This window comes from Acomys russatus, chromosome 7 (assembly GCF_903995435.1).
Source record: "Acomys russatus chromosome 7, mAcoRus1.1, whole genome shotgun sequence".
In the NCBI taxonomy this organism is placed as follows: Eukaryota; Metazoa; Chordata; class Mammalia; order Rodentia; family Muridae; genus Acomys; species Acomys russatus.
In genome coordinates, this window is record NC_067143.1 from 48,903,948 (window position 1) to 48,924,738 (window position 20,791).

Below are 20,791 nucleotides of genomic sequence, written 5' to 3' on the forward strand. Positions count from 1 at the left end.
ATTTATGCCTGACTGCAGGAGGGAGACACCTGGGCTCCTGATAAATCCATCATGAGGAGCAACAGAAAACAGGGTGGACACTGGCAGCAGGCCAGTCTAGCCAGTGTCTTATCTGTCAGTCCCAAGATGCAATTGGAAGTTGCAAAAAAAAAAAAAAAAAAAGGCTTGTTTTAAACCTTGGGTTGTTATTTAAAGTCAAGTGTGGAGCCACCTCTCTAGTCCAAACGATTATGAGTAAAGCTTGTCACAGAAGACCCACGATAGGAAGATGGAGATATCCTTTCCTGGCCTCTGTGGGCACTGCACATACATGGCTCATATGCATACATGTAGGCAAAACACTAATACACATAAGAGAAAAAAAGAAAGCATGTGTTTAGCATTTGATATGGGCAATATAGCAAGAGGCCCAGTGGAGGGAATTGGTGTATGTATTTGTATGTTTGTATATTATGGGAGAGGGCACATGTATGTGCAGGTAGGCATCAGATATGTATACCAGCATATAGAAACCAGAGTACAACCTTGGGTGTTATTTCTCAAGTACCATATACAGGTTTTGTTTGTTTGTTTTGTTTTGTTTTGTGTTTTGAGTCAGTTTCTTGGTGGTCTAGAGCTCATGACAGAGCATAGCTCATGCACCGCAGGATTCTGTCTCTGCCTCCTAAACACTGTGATTATAAGAACAGAGCCCTATGGCTGACTGAGTTGTTTTTAAACATGGGTTCTGCATATTGAACTCAAATCCTGGTGTTTGCCAGCACTTTACAGACTGAGCTGTGTGCCCAGGCCAGGCAAGAGGTTGGTGTATTAGTAATTAGAGGGATCATTAGGCCAAGCTCTCAGGTCACCCCTAATTAAGATAGCACCCTCATTTTGCTTAGATTCAAATGGGTTGAGGATTCATGTTGTCTAACCCCCATCCAAATGAGATCCAGCACCAAAGGAGATCAGGGTGGTGTGGCCATAGTCATGCTGTGCCAACTCTAGTCATGTGATGGAGAGAAGAAAGTGCTCACCCTGGCCCTGCCTCTCTTGCAGTCACAGCCCAGCACACAAGTACTACCTGGCTACAGACCCCATGAGTGGGGCTGTCTTCCTGTCTGACACCAACAGCCGGCGGGTCTTCAAGGTCAAGTCCACCACAGTGGTGAAGGACCTTGTCAAAAACTCCGAGGTGGTGGCGGGGACTGGTGACCAGTGCCTCCCCTTTGATGACACTCGCTGCGGAGATGGTGGGAAAGCCACGGAAGCTACGCTCACTAATCCCAGGGGTAAGGCCTTGCTTTTTAAAACAATACCATTTTGTTTGGCATTGAAATTGTGTGTGTGTGTGTGTGTGTGTGTGTGTGTGTGTGTGTGTGTGTGTGTGTGATATAGGCAATCATCAGCAAGAGGTCTGAGACAGACAGACAGCGTATACAGAGGAATTGTGATAATTCCACCTGTCTGAAACAACTCAGGTTAACAGTACCTGTCTTTCCCCCCTGTCTTTTTTTCTGAGTGTTTGTGCACATTCGTCACTGCAGTCAAACAGGATGAAACATCACACACTCTTTTAGCAAGCTGCTTCTATCTAAACAATGCCAAATGACTTCTCCCTGACAGTCAATACTCTCCCAGCTACTCATTCCTTACTGCTGTGTAGGATTCTAACAAACCAACATCCCAGCCCTTGATCAGCTCCCTCCCACTGGGCGTGCAGGCTTTCTCTCAGGTGTTACTACAGGAAGACATTGTCCTGGGTGTTCCTCGCATCTATGGTAGACTCAAAGAGACGAGTCTCTAATTTTCCATTCATCGAGCTTTTACAGCGTGCACCTCGCTTCGTCATGCATAGCCAAGCTCACAGTGGCAGAACCGATGAAGCTTGCGTGGTAAGCACTCTGATAGGAGCGAGGCGCCACATTCCCTGAGGTGCAAGGAGGAAGGGCTGTGCATTGAGGGCTCTGAGCCGAGAGAGACCCATGGTGCCTGGAGACTGAGGAGGCCTGACAGAAGAGAAGCCATCATTACCAACAGGCATCCTTCAGGAGGGCAGTTACTGTGTAGCAGGCCCTGCAGCCGGGGACTTCTAGCCCTTAAGCCTCGGGGGGGGGGGGGCCGCTACTCAATACAATGAAGGTAATAATGTCACCTGCGACTGCCTCCTAAGATTGTTCTGGGGGCCAGCGTGGATAGAGTTCATGTGCTGTCCTGTGAAACTGCTAGAGATGGTTATATTGCTCAAGACCAGCGGGCTGCAAGGCCTTGTTTCAAGTCAAAGCAGTAGACTGCTGAGAAAGTGTGTCTTCACATTCAGGCTCTGTTACCTAGTAACTGTGTGGCGTTGGACAGGTTGTTTAACCGCTTTGAACCTCCTCTTCCTCCTCTCTGTTAGAGGTCTATCCAATGCAGTCATACTTCAGTTTAAGTGTCAGGAATATAACTATCTAGGGCAGCCAGCTGGGTACAGCCAGCTGGGTACATATAAACATCATCAGAGGAGGGCCCTGTTGTTATCATTACTGTGTATTGTGCCATCATGCAGGGTCATGGCAGACCATCTACCTAACTAATGGGATGGTCAGGTGATAACCGTGCAGGGTAAGTGCTGTGGCATCAGTAGTTAAACGCCCTGCTCACTGTGACTCCTTAGTACTGAGTGAGCTGTGGAGAGCAAGCACAGGCTTGCGTTGTGGTTTTTCTCTGCCTCTAGAAGGCTCTCAGACCTCCCCTTTCGAACCTCAGTTTCCCAATTTGTAAATAAGCAGGTTAAGCTAAATGCTCCCCGAGGCCCCTGTCAGCTGCAACATCCTACTCTCTCTCTCTCTCTTCAAATTAAAACAGTGTCTTGCTGAGAGCATTTTCTTCTCTCTTGGCATTTCTCCGTCGTTCTGCGTGCCTGTGGTCCCCTCCCTCACCCACACAGATGGAGTGGCAATACCATTGCCCAAAAGCCTGTAATTAACCCAGATAGAAATGACAAGGGTGCTGCAATATGCAGTCACTTTGCAGTAGGGAGGAGAAAAGATGTCCATCTATTTAGCACAACAAAAGGAGAAAAAATGAAGTAATTAATCAGGGGACAGATCACTTCTATTAGCCTGCGCAGCCAACTTTGTAAACAAGAAACCCAATTGTTCATGGAGCGCTCATCAGTCCTGGCAGATGGAAGGGAGAGACAGGGCATAGCCAGGCAGACAGGCAGACTCATGTCCTGCTGCTTAAGGAAGGAAATTAATTGACATTCTAGGCAGGACCACAGCAAAGTCTCCCAGCCCTGAAGCTGCCTGCACATTGGTGTGAAGTCCTCTTCCCACTTCCCAGTCCTTGAAAGAGGGATGGAATGAGTGTTCTGGTGGGGCCATCACTCAGAGGTCCCCGGAGGCCTGGAAGAGACACAGGGACCTGAGAAGCCACCCAGGCCTTGGAAGCCACAGCCACAGAGAATTGGCTGCTGTCTCACAGTCACAAGGGCCACAAATGAGTACTGGGGGCTAAAAATTCCAAGTCAGCTGTTTCTCCACCACCACCACCGTGTGTGTGTGTGTGTGTGTGTGTGTGTGTCTGTCTGTCTGTCTGTCTGTCTGTCTGTCTGTCTATGTGTTTGTGAGGGTGTACATGCACATGTCAAGAGTACACAATCGTGTAAGATTTGTATGAGGCTGTGTGTACAATCATGTGTAAGAGGCCAGAGACCAGAGGTATCATTTCTTTTTTGAGACAGGGCCTCTCATTGACCTAGAACTCAGTGAGCCTCAGATCCACCTGTCTCCACCTTCCTGCCAGGATTGTAACAGCATTTCCACACCTAGCTTCTTCTGTGTGGGTCCAGGAACTGGAACTCGGTTCCTCACTTTACTAACTGAGCTCTTTCCCCCACCTTCCCATTCAGAAGCTGTCATTCTGTACTGTACAGCAATGGGAGACTAAGATTCATGGGTGAAGGAACTCAGCCAGGAGCCTCCTGGCTCAGGCATGCCCCCTCCCAATGCTTCTTCTAACCCTTCCTCCCATCACCTGGCCAGAAGAAAATGGAGCATATCAAGTGACCAGATTACCCTTTATGTCACCGCCTCCCTCCTGGGTCTGTCACTTTCCATGGTACCCCATGTGGGTTTTGACTCAGTCCTGTGCCTCCATTTCAAAACCTGTTACCCTTCATGGGTGGCAGATAACACCCAGAAGTTCTGAAAACACACGACCAGTCCTAGGCCCTACAATCCCCTGGGTGGCATCGCCAGAAGTGAAGCCAAGCCAGAGCTCTCCAGGTGATTCTGAAAAGAGTCCCTGGCCAGGCGGAATGACCTCCCGAGAGTGACCTGACTTTGTTTTGTACTGCCATCACGGCCTTTAGAAACACAACCTTCATGAGAGGTTCTCTCAAGCAGCCACCTGGGGGTGCCATGAGCTCATCCTAAATCCTCAGGCCTGGGGGCAGAAATGCAGGCTTGCAAACAAATGCCAGGAGGTCCAGTGACTTAGTCCCACAGCCCTGTGGAGAAAGTTGTCAGGATGAGCAGTCTAGTGAGTGCAAGGGGGGAGGGGTGGGAATGCTGAATGACAGCCTGGACTCTCATCCTCAGTATGCCTTCCTCAGGCCAACAAACCCCTTCTCTACCCAAACCCATAGGATGCTTTTTAGTCTGTGAGTTCATAGTGCCCAGTGGAACTGAAATAATGAGGGTTTGTAAACTTAAAGTATGATTGTCTTGGAAGAAAAGAGACATTGTTACTAAAAAGGAAATATATTCTTGTTGTATTTGTAGGGCTTGAGAGATAGTTAATTTGAATAATTCACAGGGACTCTGGGAAAGGTCTTTCCCACCTCTGCCTCCAGGGCTTCACAAACCCAGATTCTGTGGCAACAAAGTGAGAAACCGAGCCTGAAGTCTAGGACGTGGATTTGCAGCCCCAGTTCATGGAGCACTCAAAGCCTTGGCACCTTCCCTGCCCCTTGTTCATCTAAAAGGGGACTGGAGGGGCTGGGGATGTAGCTCAATTGACTGAGTGCTTGCCGCACATGCACAGAGCCCTAGGTTCAATCCCCAGCACTGTATAAGACCGGGCAGGCGTGGTCATGCACCCATATAAGCTTAGCACTTGGGAGGCAGAGGTGGGAGTTCAAGAGTTCAAGGTCATCTTCTCTATATCCAGAACTTGAGGTCAGCCTGGGCTGTAATGAGAACCTGTCTCAAGGAAACAATAATCATTTTAGATGTTTTTTAAAAAATGAAAATATGTAACAAAGAGTTAAATAAAAAATGAGAAGTAGAGGGATTTGGATGTAGCTCGGTGGGACAGTGCTGGATGGGGGCAGATGTCAAATCCTCAACTTTCTACCGTATGGCTCCTTCTCCTCTCCAATGCTGAATTCCCGTTTGGCCTTCTCCACCCCAGGAATTACAGTGGACAAGTTCGGGCTCATTTACTTCGTGGACGGCACCATGATCCGACGCGTCGATCAAAATGGGATCATCTCCACTTTGCTGGGCTCCAATGACCTCACCTCGGCCAGGCCCCTCAGCTGTGACTCTGTCATGGATATTTCTCAGGTGAGAAGGCACTGACTGCCAGAAACCCTGTGTGGCTGTTTGTTCTTCCCATCCTCTGTCACCCAGCCAGCCTGGTGGCTACTGTTCTTGGCACTATTCAAGCCTTTGAATGGAGCACACTTGGTTCAGGGAGAAGATGAGGAAGAAACTGACCTGAGTGTTCACCGTTATGTATAACAAGTTGTGTGGCTGGAGTGCGGACTCAGAGGTCGGTGGAAAAAAACATCTTCCTAGGGCCAACAGACCGGTTGTGGATTTAAATTCTTAGCTCTGAACTTTCTCTTTGACAACACATGCACACATTTGTCTACTTTCTAAAATATAAGCTGTATGGTCACATTGATTATAGCTGTCATGTCCTCTGCTTTAACCAAAGAGCCTGGTACACGGTCAAAACACAGCCCATATGCTTTGAATAGCTGTTTGACCCGTAGCTGTACCATTCAGTAGATGTGTAGCTACCCTGAGCCTAGGCGCACGGATGGGCTTGTGAAATCTTTCCTTTCTCCTAACTATACAATGAAGTGGCCGTCATCAGCACAGCTAGATTACCTTGAGAATACATGCAGCAGTACCTGGCATCAACACTGCTTACCACTTGAGAGGTAACGAATAAAAAGCATCCACTTTCAGTAAGGAGGAGGCATAGATTTGGACTTTGGGTTTGCTGGATGGCATAAGAGAACAAAAATGCAATCCTATGTGCAAAGATGCAAAGGTGTTACTAAGCCTGGTGTGGCCAAAGAACACTGGGAGCCTGGGGTTGCAGCTCCATTGATAGAATGCTTGCTTAGCATTCACAAGGCCCCGAGTTCAATTCCCAGCTCCGTATAAATTGGATGCGGTGGCACACTCCTGCAATCCCACTTCCGAGAAGTGGAGGATGGAGAACCAAAGTTCAAGATTCATTCTTAGCTACATGGTAAGTTCAGAACCTGCCTGAGATGCATGAGACCCTGTCTCAAAGAACACTGGAAGGTTAAATGCCAAAGCAGAGGGTGCCACACTTAGAAGGGGGTTAAGATAGGAAGTGTGGTTTAGAACCAGTGAGGAAAGGACCTCAGACTATGCCAAGGGACCTGGGCTTCAGCAGGTAGGCAGCGAGAACCCAATGAGACCCAGTGACTGGCTATCCAGTGTGTCCTGAATGTATCCCATAATGACTTGGCAAGGACCAGGTCCTTTACTGCCAGGCCCTGGATTAGGGCTTGGCCTGAGTTCAGTCAGTGAACATCCATCCCACCTAGGGCATAGACAGAGGCCGACAGGAGCCTTTCCCCCAGCCTCACTCCCCACGCCTTCCTCTGGTACTAACACGTATCTTTGAAAGCCTTTCTCCAAGCCCCACGACCACACTGTTAGCAGTCCTAGTGTTCCCATCCCATCGCAGCCCATTGCTGGTGCAGTGTCCCCCCGTGCCAGCTTCTGGGATGATTCATTCCAGAGTAGAATCTGTTCTCTGCCACCCGACTCTGCAATTTGGCAGGCTTCACCCTGCTGGCTCGAGAATTTCCCTTTCCAGTCTGTGAGCAGGCTAGAATTACCCAGGAGGAAGCCGCCAAAACCTAAGGATGTGCAGACAAGTATTTTTGCTTCTCTAAACGGGCCCTGGACCAGCCAGCACAGGGGTGCCGAGTGCTTTCAATCCACACACTGGAAATTTGTTTAGGTTTAGATAGAGGCACTGCCAGGCACTCACGCCAAAGCCTTGGAAGGCAGCCGCCATGTGGAGGAGGAGAAAAACACAAAAGCCACGCACTGAGAAGTCATGGAGTTAAATCTCTACTCCTGGTCCTTGCTGCCTATGTGTGAATGTAAGAACTGGATTTTTTTTCCCTCCCACTGAACTCTTAACACAGGTGGCATACATTTTTACATATACGGATGGAAGGTGGCATTTGTGTTCAGAGATCCCACTACTAACAACACCCAGCTAGTTGGCTTTCCTGTGGGGATCAGGAAGGAAAGGCACAGAGCATCACTAGAGCCTGCAAAAAAGATAAGCAGTGGAATTTGGGAGAAGACAAAAGACCAAGCCCCAAAGAGACATTGCAGGAGGCAAGCAGAAGTTTTCAGCCCGGGAGGCTGGCTCTCACAGCTCAGCGGGTAGGGCCTCCAATCTGTACTTTGGAGCCAAAGTGAAAACTTGGCGTGAGCTGGGTCTTCTTGTAGAAATGAGGTCAGAGCTGAGGACAACCTCCCTTTTCTCATTCATTTGCCACCTTAGTCCCTGGGGTAGAATGAAGGAAACTGAGGCTGGGTGGAAGGAAATCCCTTTACAAACTGAGCCCTGCACTGGGTTTCATCAAGGATGTGGAAATGAATCTCTCTAATGAAATCAAGAACATAATCGCCTAGCACAGAGCACCCGGCTGGTAATAGGATGTAAAATTAGTTCCCTGAAAATCTACAAAGAATTTCCTTGTATATTGTCTCATTTGCTACGACTCCTCTGGATAATGTTGATGACTCTGATTTACATGTGGGAAAGAAACTCTCTCGGTGTCTAAGAAACTTGAGTAAGATGACCTGACCCGTTAGTGACTGTGGAAACAAACAGGAAGTGAGGTGCCCTGCCCCCATCCCTCCGGCTCTGGGTACCACTTGTAAACATGCATTCATTTACTCCTGTGACAACGCGTTTGTGCACAATCATCACTCTGTGGCAAAGCAGGTGGCTCAAAATACCTTAGTGGAGCTACAGAAGGGCTCAGGACAACTGGGAAAGGGCACCTCCCCCACAGCATATCCCTCGAACACAGGAGCTCGAGGACCACAGAAGTTCTTAAGGTCCAGCTCTGACATTTTGGTGATGGGTATCGAAGCTGCGGTGGGATTATCATTAACAGGAGGAGAAACCAGAAAGCTTTACGCATGAGGTCTGGTGCCGAGACGCCAGGCAAGGCATGTGTCAGAACCTAGAGCAGCTGAGAGTGATGGCTTTTGCTCTTTTCCCACTAATTAATTTATTCACTTTACATCCTGATTGCAGCCCCCTCCCTCCTCTCCTCCCAGTCCTGCCCTCATGCCCACCCCCATTTCTCCTCCCCTTCTTCCCAGAAAAGGGGAGGCCCCCCCATAGGTACCAACCTACTCTGACGCATCAAGCCACAGCACAACTAAGCACACCCTAGAGGAAAGACTTCCAAAGGCAGGCAACAGAGTCAGAGACAGCCACTACTCCAATTGTTAGCGGACCCACATGATGACCAAGTCACACATCTGCTACATATGTGTAGGGGACCTATGTCCAGCCCGTGCATGCTCTTTGGTTGGTGGTTCAGTCTCTGTGAGCCCCCATGGACGCAGGTTAGTTTACTCTATAGGTCTTCTTGTGGTGTCCTTGACCCCTCCAGATGCCTCAATTCTTCCTCCCACTTTTCTACAAGACTCCCTGAGCTCAGCCGTGATGTTTGGCAGTGGGTCTCTTCATCTTTTTCCATCAGCTGCTGGATGAAGCCTCTCGGAAAACAGCTATGCTAGGCCTCTATCTGCAAGGACAGCAGAGCATCATTACTACTGTCTGGGGCTGCCCTCTCCCATGCGGTGGGTCTCAAGTTGGGCCAGGCATTGGTTGGCCATTCCCTCAGTCATTGTTCCATTTTTTATTCCTGCACATCTTGTAGACAGGACAACATTTTGGGTTAAAGGTTTTGTGGGTGGGTTAGTGTCCCCCTCCCTCCTCTGGAGCAACAGTAAAAAAAAAAAAAAAAAAAAAAAAAAAAAAAAAAAAATCCTCATGGTATTGGCATAAAAACATACAGATCAATCAATGGAATAGAATCAAAGACCCAGAAATAAATCCACACACCAATGGACACTTGATTTTTGACAAAGAAGGCAAAACCATACAATGGAAAAAAGATAGCATCTTCAGCAAATAGTGCTGCTCTAACTGGATGTCGGCAGGTAGAAAAATGCAAAGAGATCCATATTTATTATTCTGCGCAAAACTAAAGTCCAAGTGGATCAAAGATCTCAACGTAAAACCTAATACACTGAATCTAGTAGGAGAACTTTCTTTCCCAGGCACACAGCAACATAAAGCAACATGTAAAACACGCTAAAATGCTCTCCTGTTCATTTCTGCTTTTCCCTTCTCTCTCCACGGGGCTCCCTCTCTGCTCCTTCCCACCCACCCACTCATCAGGACGCCGTCTTTTCATCATAATGACAGGCAGAAAGGTCTCTGTGAGTAAGTCCCCAAGGTGCCACAGGACCAGAGGGCATAAAATATTTAGCGGCCAGTGTTGACAAGAAATGGGTTTTAGGAAATTGAAAATTCTCCTGTCACTTTAGAGCAAACTGTGTTCTTGATGTAGCCGAAAGCTGGCAGGACCATGCCCCAGAGAGCCCCGGGGAGTGTGCGCAGCAGCCTAGCTGTAGCTCTGGAGAGTCTGCAAGCTCCTCTGCTCTGCAGATTAGACAGGGGCTGGAGCTGGGTGAGAAACAGCAGGCTGTTAGGACACAGGAGCTGAGCCCTGACTGATTTGGCCTATCCTGGGAATGGCTCTAAGCTAAAGAAACAGAGAGCCAACCTCATAAACTGGGTTGGGGTTTTTTGTTGTTGTTGTTGTTGTTGTTTGTTTGTTTGTTTTTGGTTGTTATGTTTTGTTTTGTTTTTTGGGACAGAATTGCTCTTGGCTGTTCTGGAACTTGCTCTGTAGACCAGGCTGGCCTCGAACTCAGAGATCTGCCTGCCTCTGCCTCCTAAATGCTAAGATTAAAGGCCTGTGCCGGCACCACCACCCAGGTGTTTTTGTTTTTGTTTTTTTACATTCACTAATAACTATATGTACATTGTAACAATTATTTTTTAAAGTAATACTATTAGCATCATCCTTGATCCTAGAATGGTTATCATTTTGGTATGTTTCCTTCAAGCTTTTAATCTTCTCTTTGTCCATAAACCAACTTATATATTTTCCTTAGCTGGTATTACTCTACTCCTGCAGCTCTGTAGTCAGTTTGTTCCTACTTAGCAAACACTTCCCCACCGTCATCACACAGCCACTCAGAGCGGCGGTTCTCAACCTGTGGGTCAAGACCCTCAGGAAGGTGGCATATCAGACATATACATTTTAATTCATAACAGTAGCAAAATTACAGTTGTGAAGCATCCTCAAAAATAATCTTATGGTTGGGGGGTCACCACAACATGGAGAATTGTATTAAAGGGTCACAGTGCTAGAAAGGTTGGGCACCACCAACCTGGAGCATCATGTTAAATGGTTATTCACAGTATTCTAATTTGCAAGTAAAGTAAATGTGTTTTAATTATTTCCAGTTCTCAGTTGTTGGGCATCTGAGTTGGTTCTGTTTGGTTACTTAGCTGTGTGTCAGGATGTACAGCTGTCATCTCTATTTTCCCAATATGAATATTGAAGCTCAGAAAAGCAAAGCAACCTGCCCAAGGTCCTAAGTGATGGGTCCAGGTTCAAAACCCAAGCCTGTCTCCAAGACTGTGATCCCCGTTTTCAGTTTCTGTCAGGCTGGGTCAAGCTGTATATAAAAGCTCTTTGGACATGATGGTGGGTTATTGGGAGTTTAGGGGTGACTAGTGGTGGGCATCTTGGCATCATTTGATTGTTGGTGTCTCCACTGTCAGGTTCGCCTGGAGTGGCCCACAGATTTAGCCATCAACCCAATGGATAACTCTCTCTATGTCCTTGACAACAACGTGGTCCTGCAAATCTCTGAAAACCACCAGGTCCGCATTGTCGCTGGGAGGCCCATGCACTGCCAGGTTCCAGGCATCGACCACTTCCTGCTGAGCAAGGTGGCCATCCACGCAACCCTGGAGTCAGCCACTGCTTTGGCCGTTTCACACAATGGAGTCCTGTATATCGCTGAGACCGACGAGAAAAAGATCAACCGCATCAGGCAGGTCACTACAAGTGGTGAGATCTCACTGGTTGCTGGTGCCCCCAGTGGCTGTGACTGTAAAAACGATGCCAACTGTGACTGCTTCTCTGGAGATGATGGTTATGCCAAGGATGCAAAGCTGAATACCCCATCTTCCTTGGCTGTGTGTGCTGATGGAGAGCTCTATGTGGCCGACCTCGGAAACATCCGAATTCGATTTATCCGGAAGAACAAGCCTTTCCTCAACACGCAGAACATGTATGAGCTGTCTTCCCCCATCGACCAGGAGCTGTACCTCTTTGATACCAGTGGCAAACATCTGTATACCCAGAGCCTGCCTACAGGAGACTACCTGTACAACTTCACGTACACGGGGGACGGCGACATCACACACATCACAGACAACAATGGCAACATGGTGAACGTCCGCCGAGATTCCACTGGGATGCCCCTCTGGCTGGTGGTCCCAGATGGCCAGGTATACTGGGTAACCATGGGCACCAACAGTGCACTCAGAAGTGTGACCACACAAGGACATGAGCTGGCTATGATGACATACCATGGCAACTCCGGCCTTTTGGCAACCAAAAGCAATGAAAATGGATGGACAACATTCTATGAGTAAGTATCAAGACATGGTTGTGTTCTATGAGATGCATTGTAAGACTGACAATGAATGAACTGATGGAGTGTGATTTTTTTTTTTTCTGTACTTCATTTTAATTCAGGATTAGGGGTGAAAACCATTACCAGTGATAGGTTCTGCATATTCGTATTCTAAATTATTTCTCCTAAGAGGGAAATGGTTAAGTGGGGAAAGGCATTAACTTTGAACCCACAGGTGTGGAGCTTCAATCCCAGCTCTACCATGGACTTAACCTCTCAAGGTCTCAGTTTCCACACCTGTAAACTGGATACAGTAGACACCCACTCAGATTACCAACTCAGGTCAGCCAAAAATACTTGAAATGTTATCTTCACATAAACAGCAAGGTGATAATAGAAGAAACCACTCCACGTGGATAAACTGTCTACATAATTGAAGTTCCTTTTTTTTTTTTTTTTTTTTTTTGGATGAACTTAAGACATTCATTACATGTCTCCCTTCTCAAACACATGATATAAGCATCAACTGGGCTTTCTTTTAATAAGTAGAGTTCATTAAACAATGATAACAGGTGTATACCATGCTGTGCTACAGAAATAACTTCCAGAAGTGAGGACACAGAACCCTTCACCTCTAAATGAACAAAATGTTTTTTGGCTTCTGTATCTGGGGTGGGGCCGGTTTGGCCCCTCCCTCCTCACCACAGTGCTGCCATGGCACTCTCTGGTTTCAGGTGCAAGGTACGCATCTCGAAGCAGGGTAGCCAGAGAGACGGAAGTCCAGTTCATTACAATCCGCCACAAATTATTCACCTCACATATGTATAGAAGACGGAGGTGCTGTTTTAATGAATGGGGCTTGTAACATCTCTTTTTTGACATAGACTTTCTCTAAGCTTCTCTTTTTTTTTGTCATGTTCCAGACAACTGAGCCAGCTGAGTGTGTCAGCGTTAGACAGGCTGCAAGAGGCAGCAAAGCACTTAGTCGTGTCGAACATCAGCTTTGTGCTAGAAACTGAGTCACTGAGCAAATCCTCACAGTGGAGGGGGTGATCAGGACATTTTCCTTTTACAGAAACAGAAACTGAGGCTGAGAGAGGCCCACTTGCGGGTTGTAATATTGTGAGAACACTGCAGGGAAACAGAAGTTTGTCTGGGGCCAGAGTTTTAGCTATGAGTTGGCGTTGTCACTTCCCTCCCTCCCCCCCCCCCCCCCCCCCCCCCCGCATTTGCAAATACTAAATGCATTGAGCCCTTGAGCAACAAGATTTCCTCAGACTAGATAAGCATCAGTTTCTCACAGCCCTAGAACCTGGTGATGGAGGAGAGGGCTATAATTGATTTTTTTAAAATATAATTTACACTTAAAAAAAAAAAAATGCCACAGCCCCATGTACAAAGTTCACTAGTTAAATTCTTTTCCCCAAACAGGGGCCTTGTTAATTGCAATGAAAAGACAAAGATCCAGGAAAATAGCAATTATCTTGATTAACTCATTGAAATGGAAATATACTAAATAATTCAATTTTCCCCATTGCCTGGTGGAAACTTCTTATACATTATTTAGCCAATACAGGGGTTTCTTTGTCAGAGCAAATCTGTTCACGCAATTAGTTCGCAAGGTCACTCCCTCAAATCCCAAACTGAATGCTAACGCATCAGTGCCACTGTCACTCCCAGCATCCCTGAAAACTAAAAATCCTTTCTACACCTACACCAAAAAGGAGCCCTCCCTCTGTGTCCTCCATGTAAATCACAGCCACAGTTGATGGCAGTTTAACTATTATGCAGGTATGTGAGTCCACAGCTTTGCTTGGATGCATTGGTATGTGCAGATACCAGTGTTTGGAGGCCAAAGACCAACCCAGGCACCCTCAGGATGCCTTCCACCTCCTTTACCACAAGGTCTCTCGGGGCTGGAGAGATGTCTAAGAGGTTAAGAGCACTGGCTGCTCTTCCAGAGGTCCTGAGTTCAATTCCCAGCAACCACATGGTGGCTCACAGCCATGTATTATGAGATCTGGTACCTTTTCCTGGCCTGCAGGCATACATGCGGACAGAACACTATATAGCTAATAAATAAATCTTAAAAAAAAAAAAAAAAAAAAAAAGGAGACAAGGTCTTTCATTGGTTTGTGGCTCAGAAATTAAGCTAGACTAGCTGGGTAGCAGGGGAGCTGACTATCTCCACCTCCCCAGTGCTGGATTGTGCACTTGCTCCCAGGCTCTGGGGGCCCGACACTTTGATGTGACTTCTGGGGGCTGAATTTAGGTCCTCATATTTGCAAGGTAAACACTTGACCAATTTGGCTATCCCCTCAGTACCAATAGTTGATGTTTTAGGAAAAAGAAACTGTTACAATTTTATTTTTTTAATAGCATTTAATTTTTAAAAGAATCACTTTATAACAGGGCACAGAGAAACACTGATCCTTGGCACAAACCAAAAGTAGAAGGTAGGATACCTAACATTAAAAAGCAACTTTTTTTTTCTTTTTGAGATCCTACTGAGTGCCAGACTCTTCAATATCTATAATAGCACCTAGGGTTTGCAAGCCCCTGGGCCTGACACAAAAATAAGTTGACAAGGATCTCCCCAGTCAGTAAGAGTTACCATCTGCATACCCTTTCTACCTATGAGCCCACTGAGGCTCAGAGAAAAGTCTCAGCGAGCTTCAAGTGGTGCAGTTGGTATAGTGAAAGCGCAAGTCCCCGCTCTCCTGCTGCACTGGCCACGTTCTCTGTGTGCTTCCTGACTTACCTGTATGGCAGGGATCAAATCAATGTTGTGTTTCTAGGGGTGGTCTGAAGCCTGGAATTTCAATGCGATATGATGTGGGAAGTTCAGTGATAGCTGCTGTTGCTATTTCCAACAACACAGTGACAGCGACAGTAATTACAGGAGCAGCGCGCAAGGAAAGCAGTGAACGCTACAGAGGGGAAAAAATGTTGTAATAGAGGTGGGAATCAGAAGTCGGGGCAGGCAGGAAGAGTAGACTCAAATGTCATGTCTGAGAGTTCAAGGCACGAACCAGGAAAACAGTCATGTCCTGGGAGTATTGGAAATGGGGTACACTGCGGGCCCCAGTAAAGTGCTCCAGCTGAGGCTGGAAACAAAGTGAGGGTATAAGACACCAATGCTCAGGAGACCATAGCCATGGAACTGAGGGCAGGCTCAGGGGGCTTTCAAGCAGCCTAAACTAAGCACACAGAACTAAGGATCATTCTGGGTCATTCCGAGCATCTAAAGACTTGATACCCACCTTCTCTCCATCTCTGACTTGTTTCTCCCTGACTCTCTGCCCCACTTTCTCTGGGTGAGTCTCTGTCCTGCTTGCTGTCTCTCTGGGACTCTATCCTGTTCTCTGAGTGTCTGCTTTCTTGCTCTCTAATTTTGTTTCCCCTTGCTCTTGTGCCTGGTCCCTTCTGTCCTTCTTTCTGAGTATCTATCTCTCTGCTTCCATTTGTTTCTCTCTGTCTTTCTATGTCTCCCTCTTAGTCTCTGGCCTCTTCTGGCTCCCCTTCCTCTGTGTGTGTGTGTGTGTGTGTGTGTGTGTGTGTGTGTGTGCGCGCGCGCGCGTGCGCATGTATGTCTGTATGTGTGTGCATGTGTGTGTCTGTGTGCCTATGTGTGTGTATGTCTCTTTTCTGTCTGTCTCTGTACACCTCTTTCTAAGTCTCTGGCTAAAATTGCATACACACACACACACACATTCTGAAAGTGAAATTACTTCATAAAGGATGAAACTACCTAGAAATCGCTACAACATTTTTAACCAAAATAATTATGTGAAGTTTTGCCAAGGAACGATTTGCTGGAGTATTGTGTCTCCCTTTAGCATCGTGAGGCAGCTTAGTGGATTCAAACTCAATGTTCAGACCTATAAAACCCTGGGAATGCCTGTGGCATGAGCTACTACTGAAACAAGCTTTAAGTTGGTTTTATCAATTCTCTTAATGTAATAAATAAAACATATAATGTAAACAGCATATACTTCAGAGAAACTTGTCTTAGAGCGTCTGCAGTTGTAAAAGAGTCACAGTTACTCAGCCCCCCCCCCCCCATCTGTTTGGAAAACCCTTCTAGAAGACTGCAATGCGGCCCTTGGCTCTATGCAGGGGGCACCATTGATTTCAGACTCAGCTCCAGGTCACACAAAACTTAGTGGCCAAAAAAAAAAGTCTTGATAAAGCCAGATGTGGTAGTATATACCTGCAACCCCAGGACTCTTGAAGCTGAGGCAGCCTGGGCTACATGCAGTGTGTGTTGCAAGGCAACCTATGCTACATAGTGAGACCCTGTCTCAAAAGGAAAAGCCAGTGAGGAAGGAAGTAGACAGAATGAGGCTAGTTCCAAAGGTGACTTTCTGGGAGGGAGAGAGCAACAAGCTTCCCTGTGTTGCGTAAGGGGAAGTGGCTTTAGCTCCCCCGCAGTGCCCGTGACAGCTCCTGTTATAATTATGCTAACTTGAAGCTGGGTGTGGTGGCGCATGCCTTTAATTCTAGCACTCGAGAGGCAGAGGCAGGCAGATCTCCGAGTTCGAGGCCAGGCTGGTCTACAAAGTGAGTCCAGGACAGGCAAGATAACACAGAGAAACCCTGTCTCTAAAATAAATAAATGGCTAAATAAAAATGTATTTCTGCTTCAGATTTAGGGCTTGCCACTTCATAGGTGCTCAGTAAATATTTTATGAATGAAATGTAGATTCAGGAGGGAAGGGAGATAATGAAAAAAAAAAAAAAAAAACCACATGCTGCAGTGAGAATACTAGATTTAGATCCTGGCTCCAGCTTCATCAATGTACCTGGCAGGACGTAGAATTCAATTCATACAGTTCAAATAAAATACTTGGCTGTCAGTCTGTGCTTGAGAGATATGAGAGCTACAGAGAGCATCGTCCCCAACTTTACAATGAAAATAAGCCTCGCTAGAGACAAATTCATGCGTTTTCCTTACATTCTTTCTTGAAGGCCACAAGGCAAGCAGCTGGCCCAAATCCAAGGAGTGAACTGCACCTGCAGAAAAGGACCACATTTACGCTCGAGCTTACCGGGGTGCACATAGCTAGACCCTAGAAGTAATAGTTCAGCTGAGGCTGCAGAATTTAGGGAGGTGTTTCATGTTCTCTTTATGATCCACCCCACCCTTTACAAATCACGTCAGGGGTACACACACACACACACACAGTGGGAGTAGGGGAAGTGTCTCACACAATTGACACGGTAGAGGGGCACCACAGATGCTAAGGGTGAACCCAGTACCCGCCTGTCCCACCCACTTCTTTGTCTCTTCCTAGGAGCAAAAGAAAATGGCAACTGTGCACTGTCTTTAGACACTGGTGAAAATCCACTCAAAGAGACAGAGAGGAGAGCATCACTGCTGCTGAGATGGGCAGCGATAGGTCTTCAGCCCAGAGCTGCTTCCTAAGAAAGGCCAGGGCCACTGACCAGACCACAGTCCCATGGCCACCTCCCACAAAGCCCTGTCAGAATGATAGAGGATGTGTCCCCCCCCCCCCCATCACCCACAACTGCCTAAAATCTTAAAGCGAAAGCAAGAGGCAGAATACAGTATAGAAAGAAGTAAGGAGTCGGCTAGCACGTGTAGGGCATCCCTCTAAGACAGGACAGAGCAAGAACCTAAACCTAGGGGTAGAGTGACTTGGAGGCAGAGGGAAAAAAAATAAGTAAGAAACAGCTCCAGCAAAGCAGTTTCTAAATCAAATTATTGCTAGAAGAATGCAATGCCTGTGGTATACCAAGGTTGGCCATAAAAACAGTGAGCCTCAAAGCCAGCCCTAATCCTAAAGCCATTACCTCACACACCCTCACTAAAGACCTCGCAGGAGGAAACTCACGTCACCTCAGTCTCCGCTGTGCTACACAAGATGTCACATTTTCCAACTGGCCATGCAAAGGGGCAAGAAAAAGCAAAAAGTGTAGTCATCAGACTCACATCCAGATATGGCACGGATGTTGAAAACACCTCCTCAGGGCATTTAAAATAACTGTTAATTATATTAACAGCTCTAATGGAAAAGGTGAGCAGTGGGCAAGATCAGATGGATGAGTTCAGCAGAGATGTGGAAGAAAGAGAATCAAATGGAAGTGCTAGAAACGAGGAACAGGGCTACACAGATGAGGAATCCCTTCGATGGGCCCATAGCTCTTGGTGACAGCGTGACACAGCTGAGGAAAGAAAGCAGGTCAATAGAAATTACCCAAACTCACACACACAGAGGAAAAGATAAGCCCACAGAGCAGAGCATTCAACAGCTATGGGAGACTATAAAATGCTCAAATGTACATGTGATAGAATTCTAGAAAACAGAAAACAGGCCAAAGAAATACTTGAGCAAATAATGGCCAAGAAGTGTTTACAATAAGTAGTTCAAAATGCTCTGAATGTACCAGGCAAAATATGCATGCTTGTACGTACATACATACACCCACAGAAACTTCTAAGCATGTTATACTTAAATGATTGAATTGTTTAAAAGGGGGAATTCTCTGAAAACATCTCAAAAGTGGGGGGAGGGATATTTTATAAGAGGGAAAAGGGATAAGAAACCACAGCAAATTCTCACCAGAAACCACGCAAGCTAAAGGACAGAAGTTCAGAAAGAAACACAAAACAAATACCTATCTGTCCACTGAGACATGATTCCAAAAATGCCATTTGGACGAAGGCACCTACAGGGACAGGTGAGGATCAGGGATCACAGAAAGGTGCTGAGACCCATGGGCACTAAAAAGAATGACGAGCCATTACTCCTCTTCAGGCTAAGGCAGGAGTAAGGCAAGTCACTGAAGTGGGAGCCAAGGAGAGAGACACCCGCGCCCTGCAAAAGATGTGGTTGGGGCAGCTGTGAAAGGACTAGGAGGAAAGTGAAGGAAAGCATGTCCCAACCGCATCTCTTTCCAGTGTCTACCACTGACTTGACCCTAGGGAGGCAAACCAGCAGAGATGCCCAGTGTGCAGTCTACAGCCGTTAGTCTCTCGGAGGACAGAGAGTAGCAAAGGATAGCTCTAGGAGGGAGCAGAACACCCAATATAGAAATTGGCTGGCTCTGTGCCACAGTCAATGTGAGAGGGAGGGAGAACCAGGATTCCAGCCCAGCCGGACCCGACTCTTAAGTGGCCCCGTCTCACGAGCTACATCCTGCCAGCAGATACCTGGCCTTGGAACAGCATCAGTGAGCTTATGATAAGGCTTGCAGATCTTATGGATCTTGGTAATCCTGAAGGCTAGAATTCATTGTTGATACCTAATCTTGCAGTAAATCCCCAGTATGAGTCATGACTGCAAGCTCCAGAGACTACTCTGGCTATGATTGGCCTTATGAGTACCCAGCGAGTGGTGCTATCCATTAAAGTGACTCAGGGCCAAGGGAACTACTGTCATAGCTGGCTTTGAACTCTTAACTATTTACAAATGACACGGTGACCTGGTCCTTTGCTGGTGATGCCAGTATTTAGAACAATTACAGAGGAAAGTCATAAAAATCACATCTCTGCTATCCAACCGAAAAGTCAAGATCAGCAAAAGTTGAGTATCACAGGGGTAATTTGGCATTTTCCTCACTTGCTGCACATAGCACGTAGCTAGCAATGGAGGGTGCAGTGTGAAGAAAGCCTTGCGGGGCGTGTGAAGATACCCTTTAGCGGTCCTCTTCTGAAAGCCGAGTTCACGGCAGCTCCATGAATCTTTTATGTGTTTCTTTCACTGTGCTGTAAAGATGCTTTGGAAAACTGGCGTGAAGGAAAAAAAAAGTCATTGGAGGGAGAGCATGGAAAGCCAATCATCTGGCCATTTTTAGCCCCCCCCCTCCAACCCCCCAGCGGGGGCCTGGTTCCGCTGCAAAGTGAACATCTTGAAAACTGTCAGTTTTCTTGACCTATTTGAGTCTTCCAAACGGAATTATTTCCCCTTTAGTGCACAGATGAACATGAAGGTTTGGGGTAGGGAGGGATTGTTTTGGTTTTAATCTAAAACAGCATCATTTAAAAAAAGTTTGATCAAAGAAAACAACCTTTATGGTCAGGCAGACCAGGTTTTGAATCTGTACGCTTCTATGAGCTGCGTCATCTTAGACAAGTTGACTTCCATCATCCTCTCTGACCTCCATCATCCTCTCTGACCTCCATCATCCTGTCTGACCTCCATCATCTTCTCTGACCTCCATCATCCTCTCTGACCTCCATCATCCTCTCTGACCTCCATCATCGCCACTTGTAAAATGACAGTAACAATCCCCACCCGTAAACATGCTTATAAGCATGGTGCTTGGTACCTGAAAAGCGCTCCAATTATTAGTGAGCTCACTTTTCCTCATATAGAAGAGAATAAAAATAGATGATTGCTCTTAATCAGATCAAAAAAAAAATTCAAGAAAAATAACTCGCATCACTCAGCCAGTGAACACTGCAGAGTAGAATCTCAATGCTGAGGGTCCGCTAAGCACTGAGAACACAGACAAGGTCCCTGCCCTTGTGGATCTTACACTCAGTATAGGAAGGCAGGCAAATGGGACAGTGGCTCCAGTCAAGCCAATACAGTATGGTAATGTGGTAGAGATGCGGGGTGGGGTTAGAAACGGTCAGGGATGACCTCACTGTGATGAAAAGGGATGAGCTGTGCCAGGTACTAAAAGAAAGAAAGCGTTCTCTACTGAAGGAACAACACCCCAGCACAGCACCTGGGCATGGTGTCTTTGGGACAGACACATGGTAAAGCCAAGGCAGTTCAGAGGAGGAAGTTTTCCATCCAAAGTCAGAAAGA

The 20,791-nt window shown here is 46.8% G+C and overlaps 1 protein-coding gene across 1 annotated transcript in view; it reads left to right on the forward strand.

Annotated features, from left to right (window-relative positions):
• Positions 1–20,791, forward strand: part of Tenm4 (teneurin transmembrane protein 4) — a 393,055-nt gene that overhangs the window by 349,148 nt on the left and 23,116 nt on the right. The window contains 3 exon segments of the mRNA XM_051148959.1: positions 1,042–1,274; positions 5,383–5,537; positions 11,146–12,023. Of these exon segments, the coding sequence (XP_051004916.1) occupies positions 1,042–1,274; positions 5,383–5,537; positions 11,146–12,023 (1,266 nt within the window).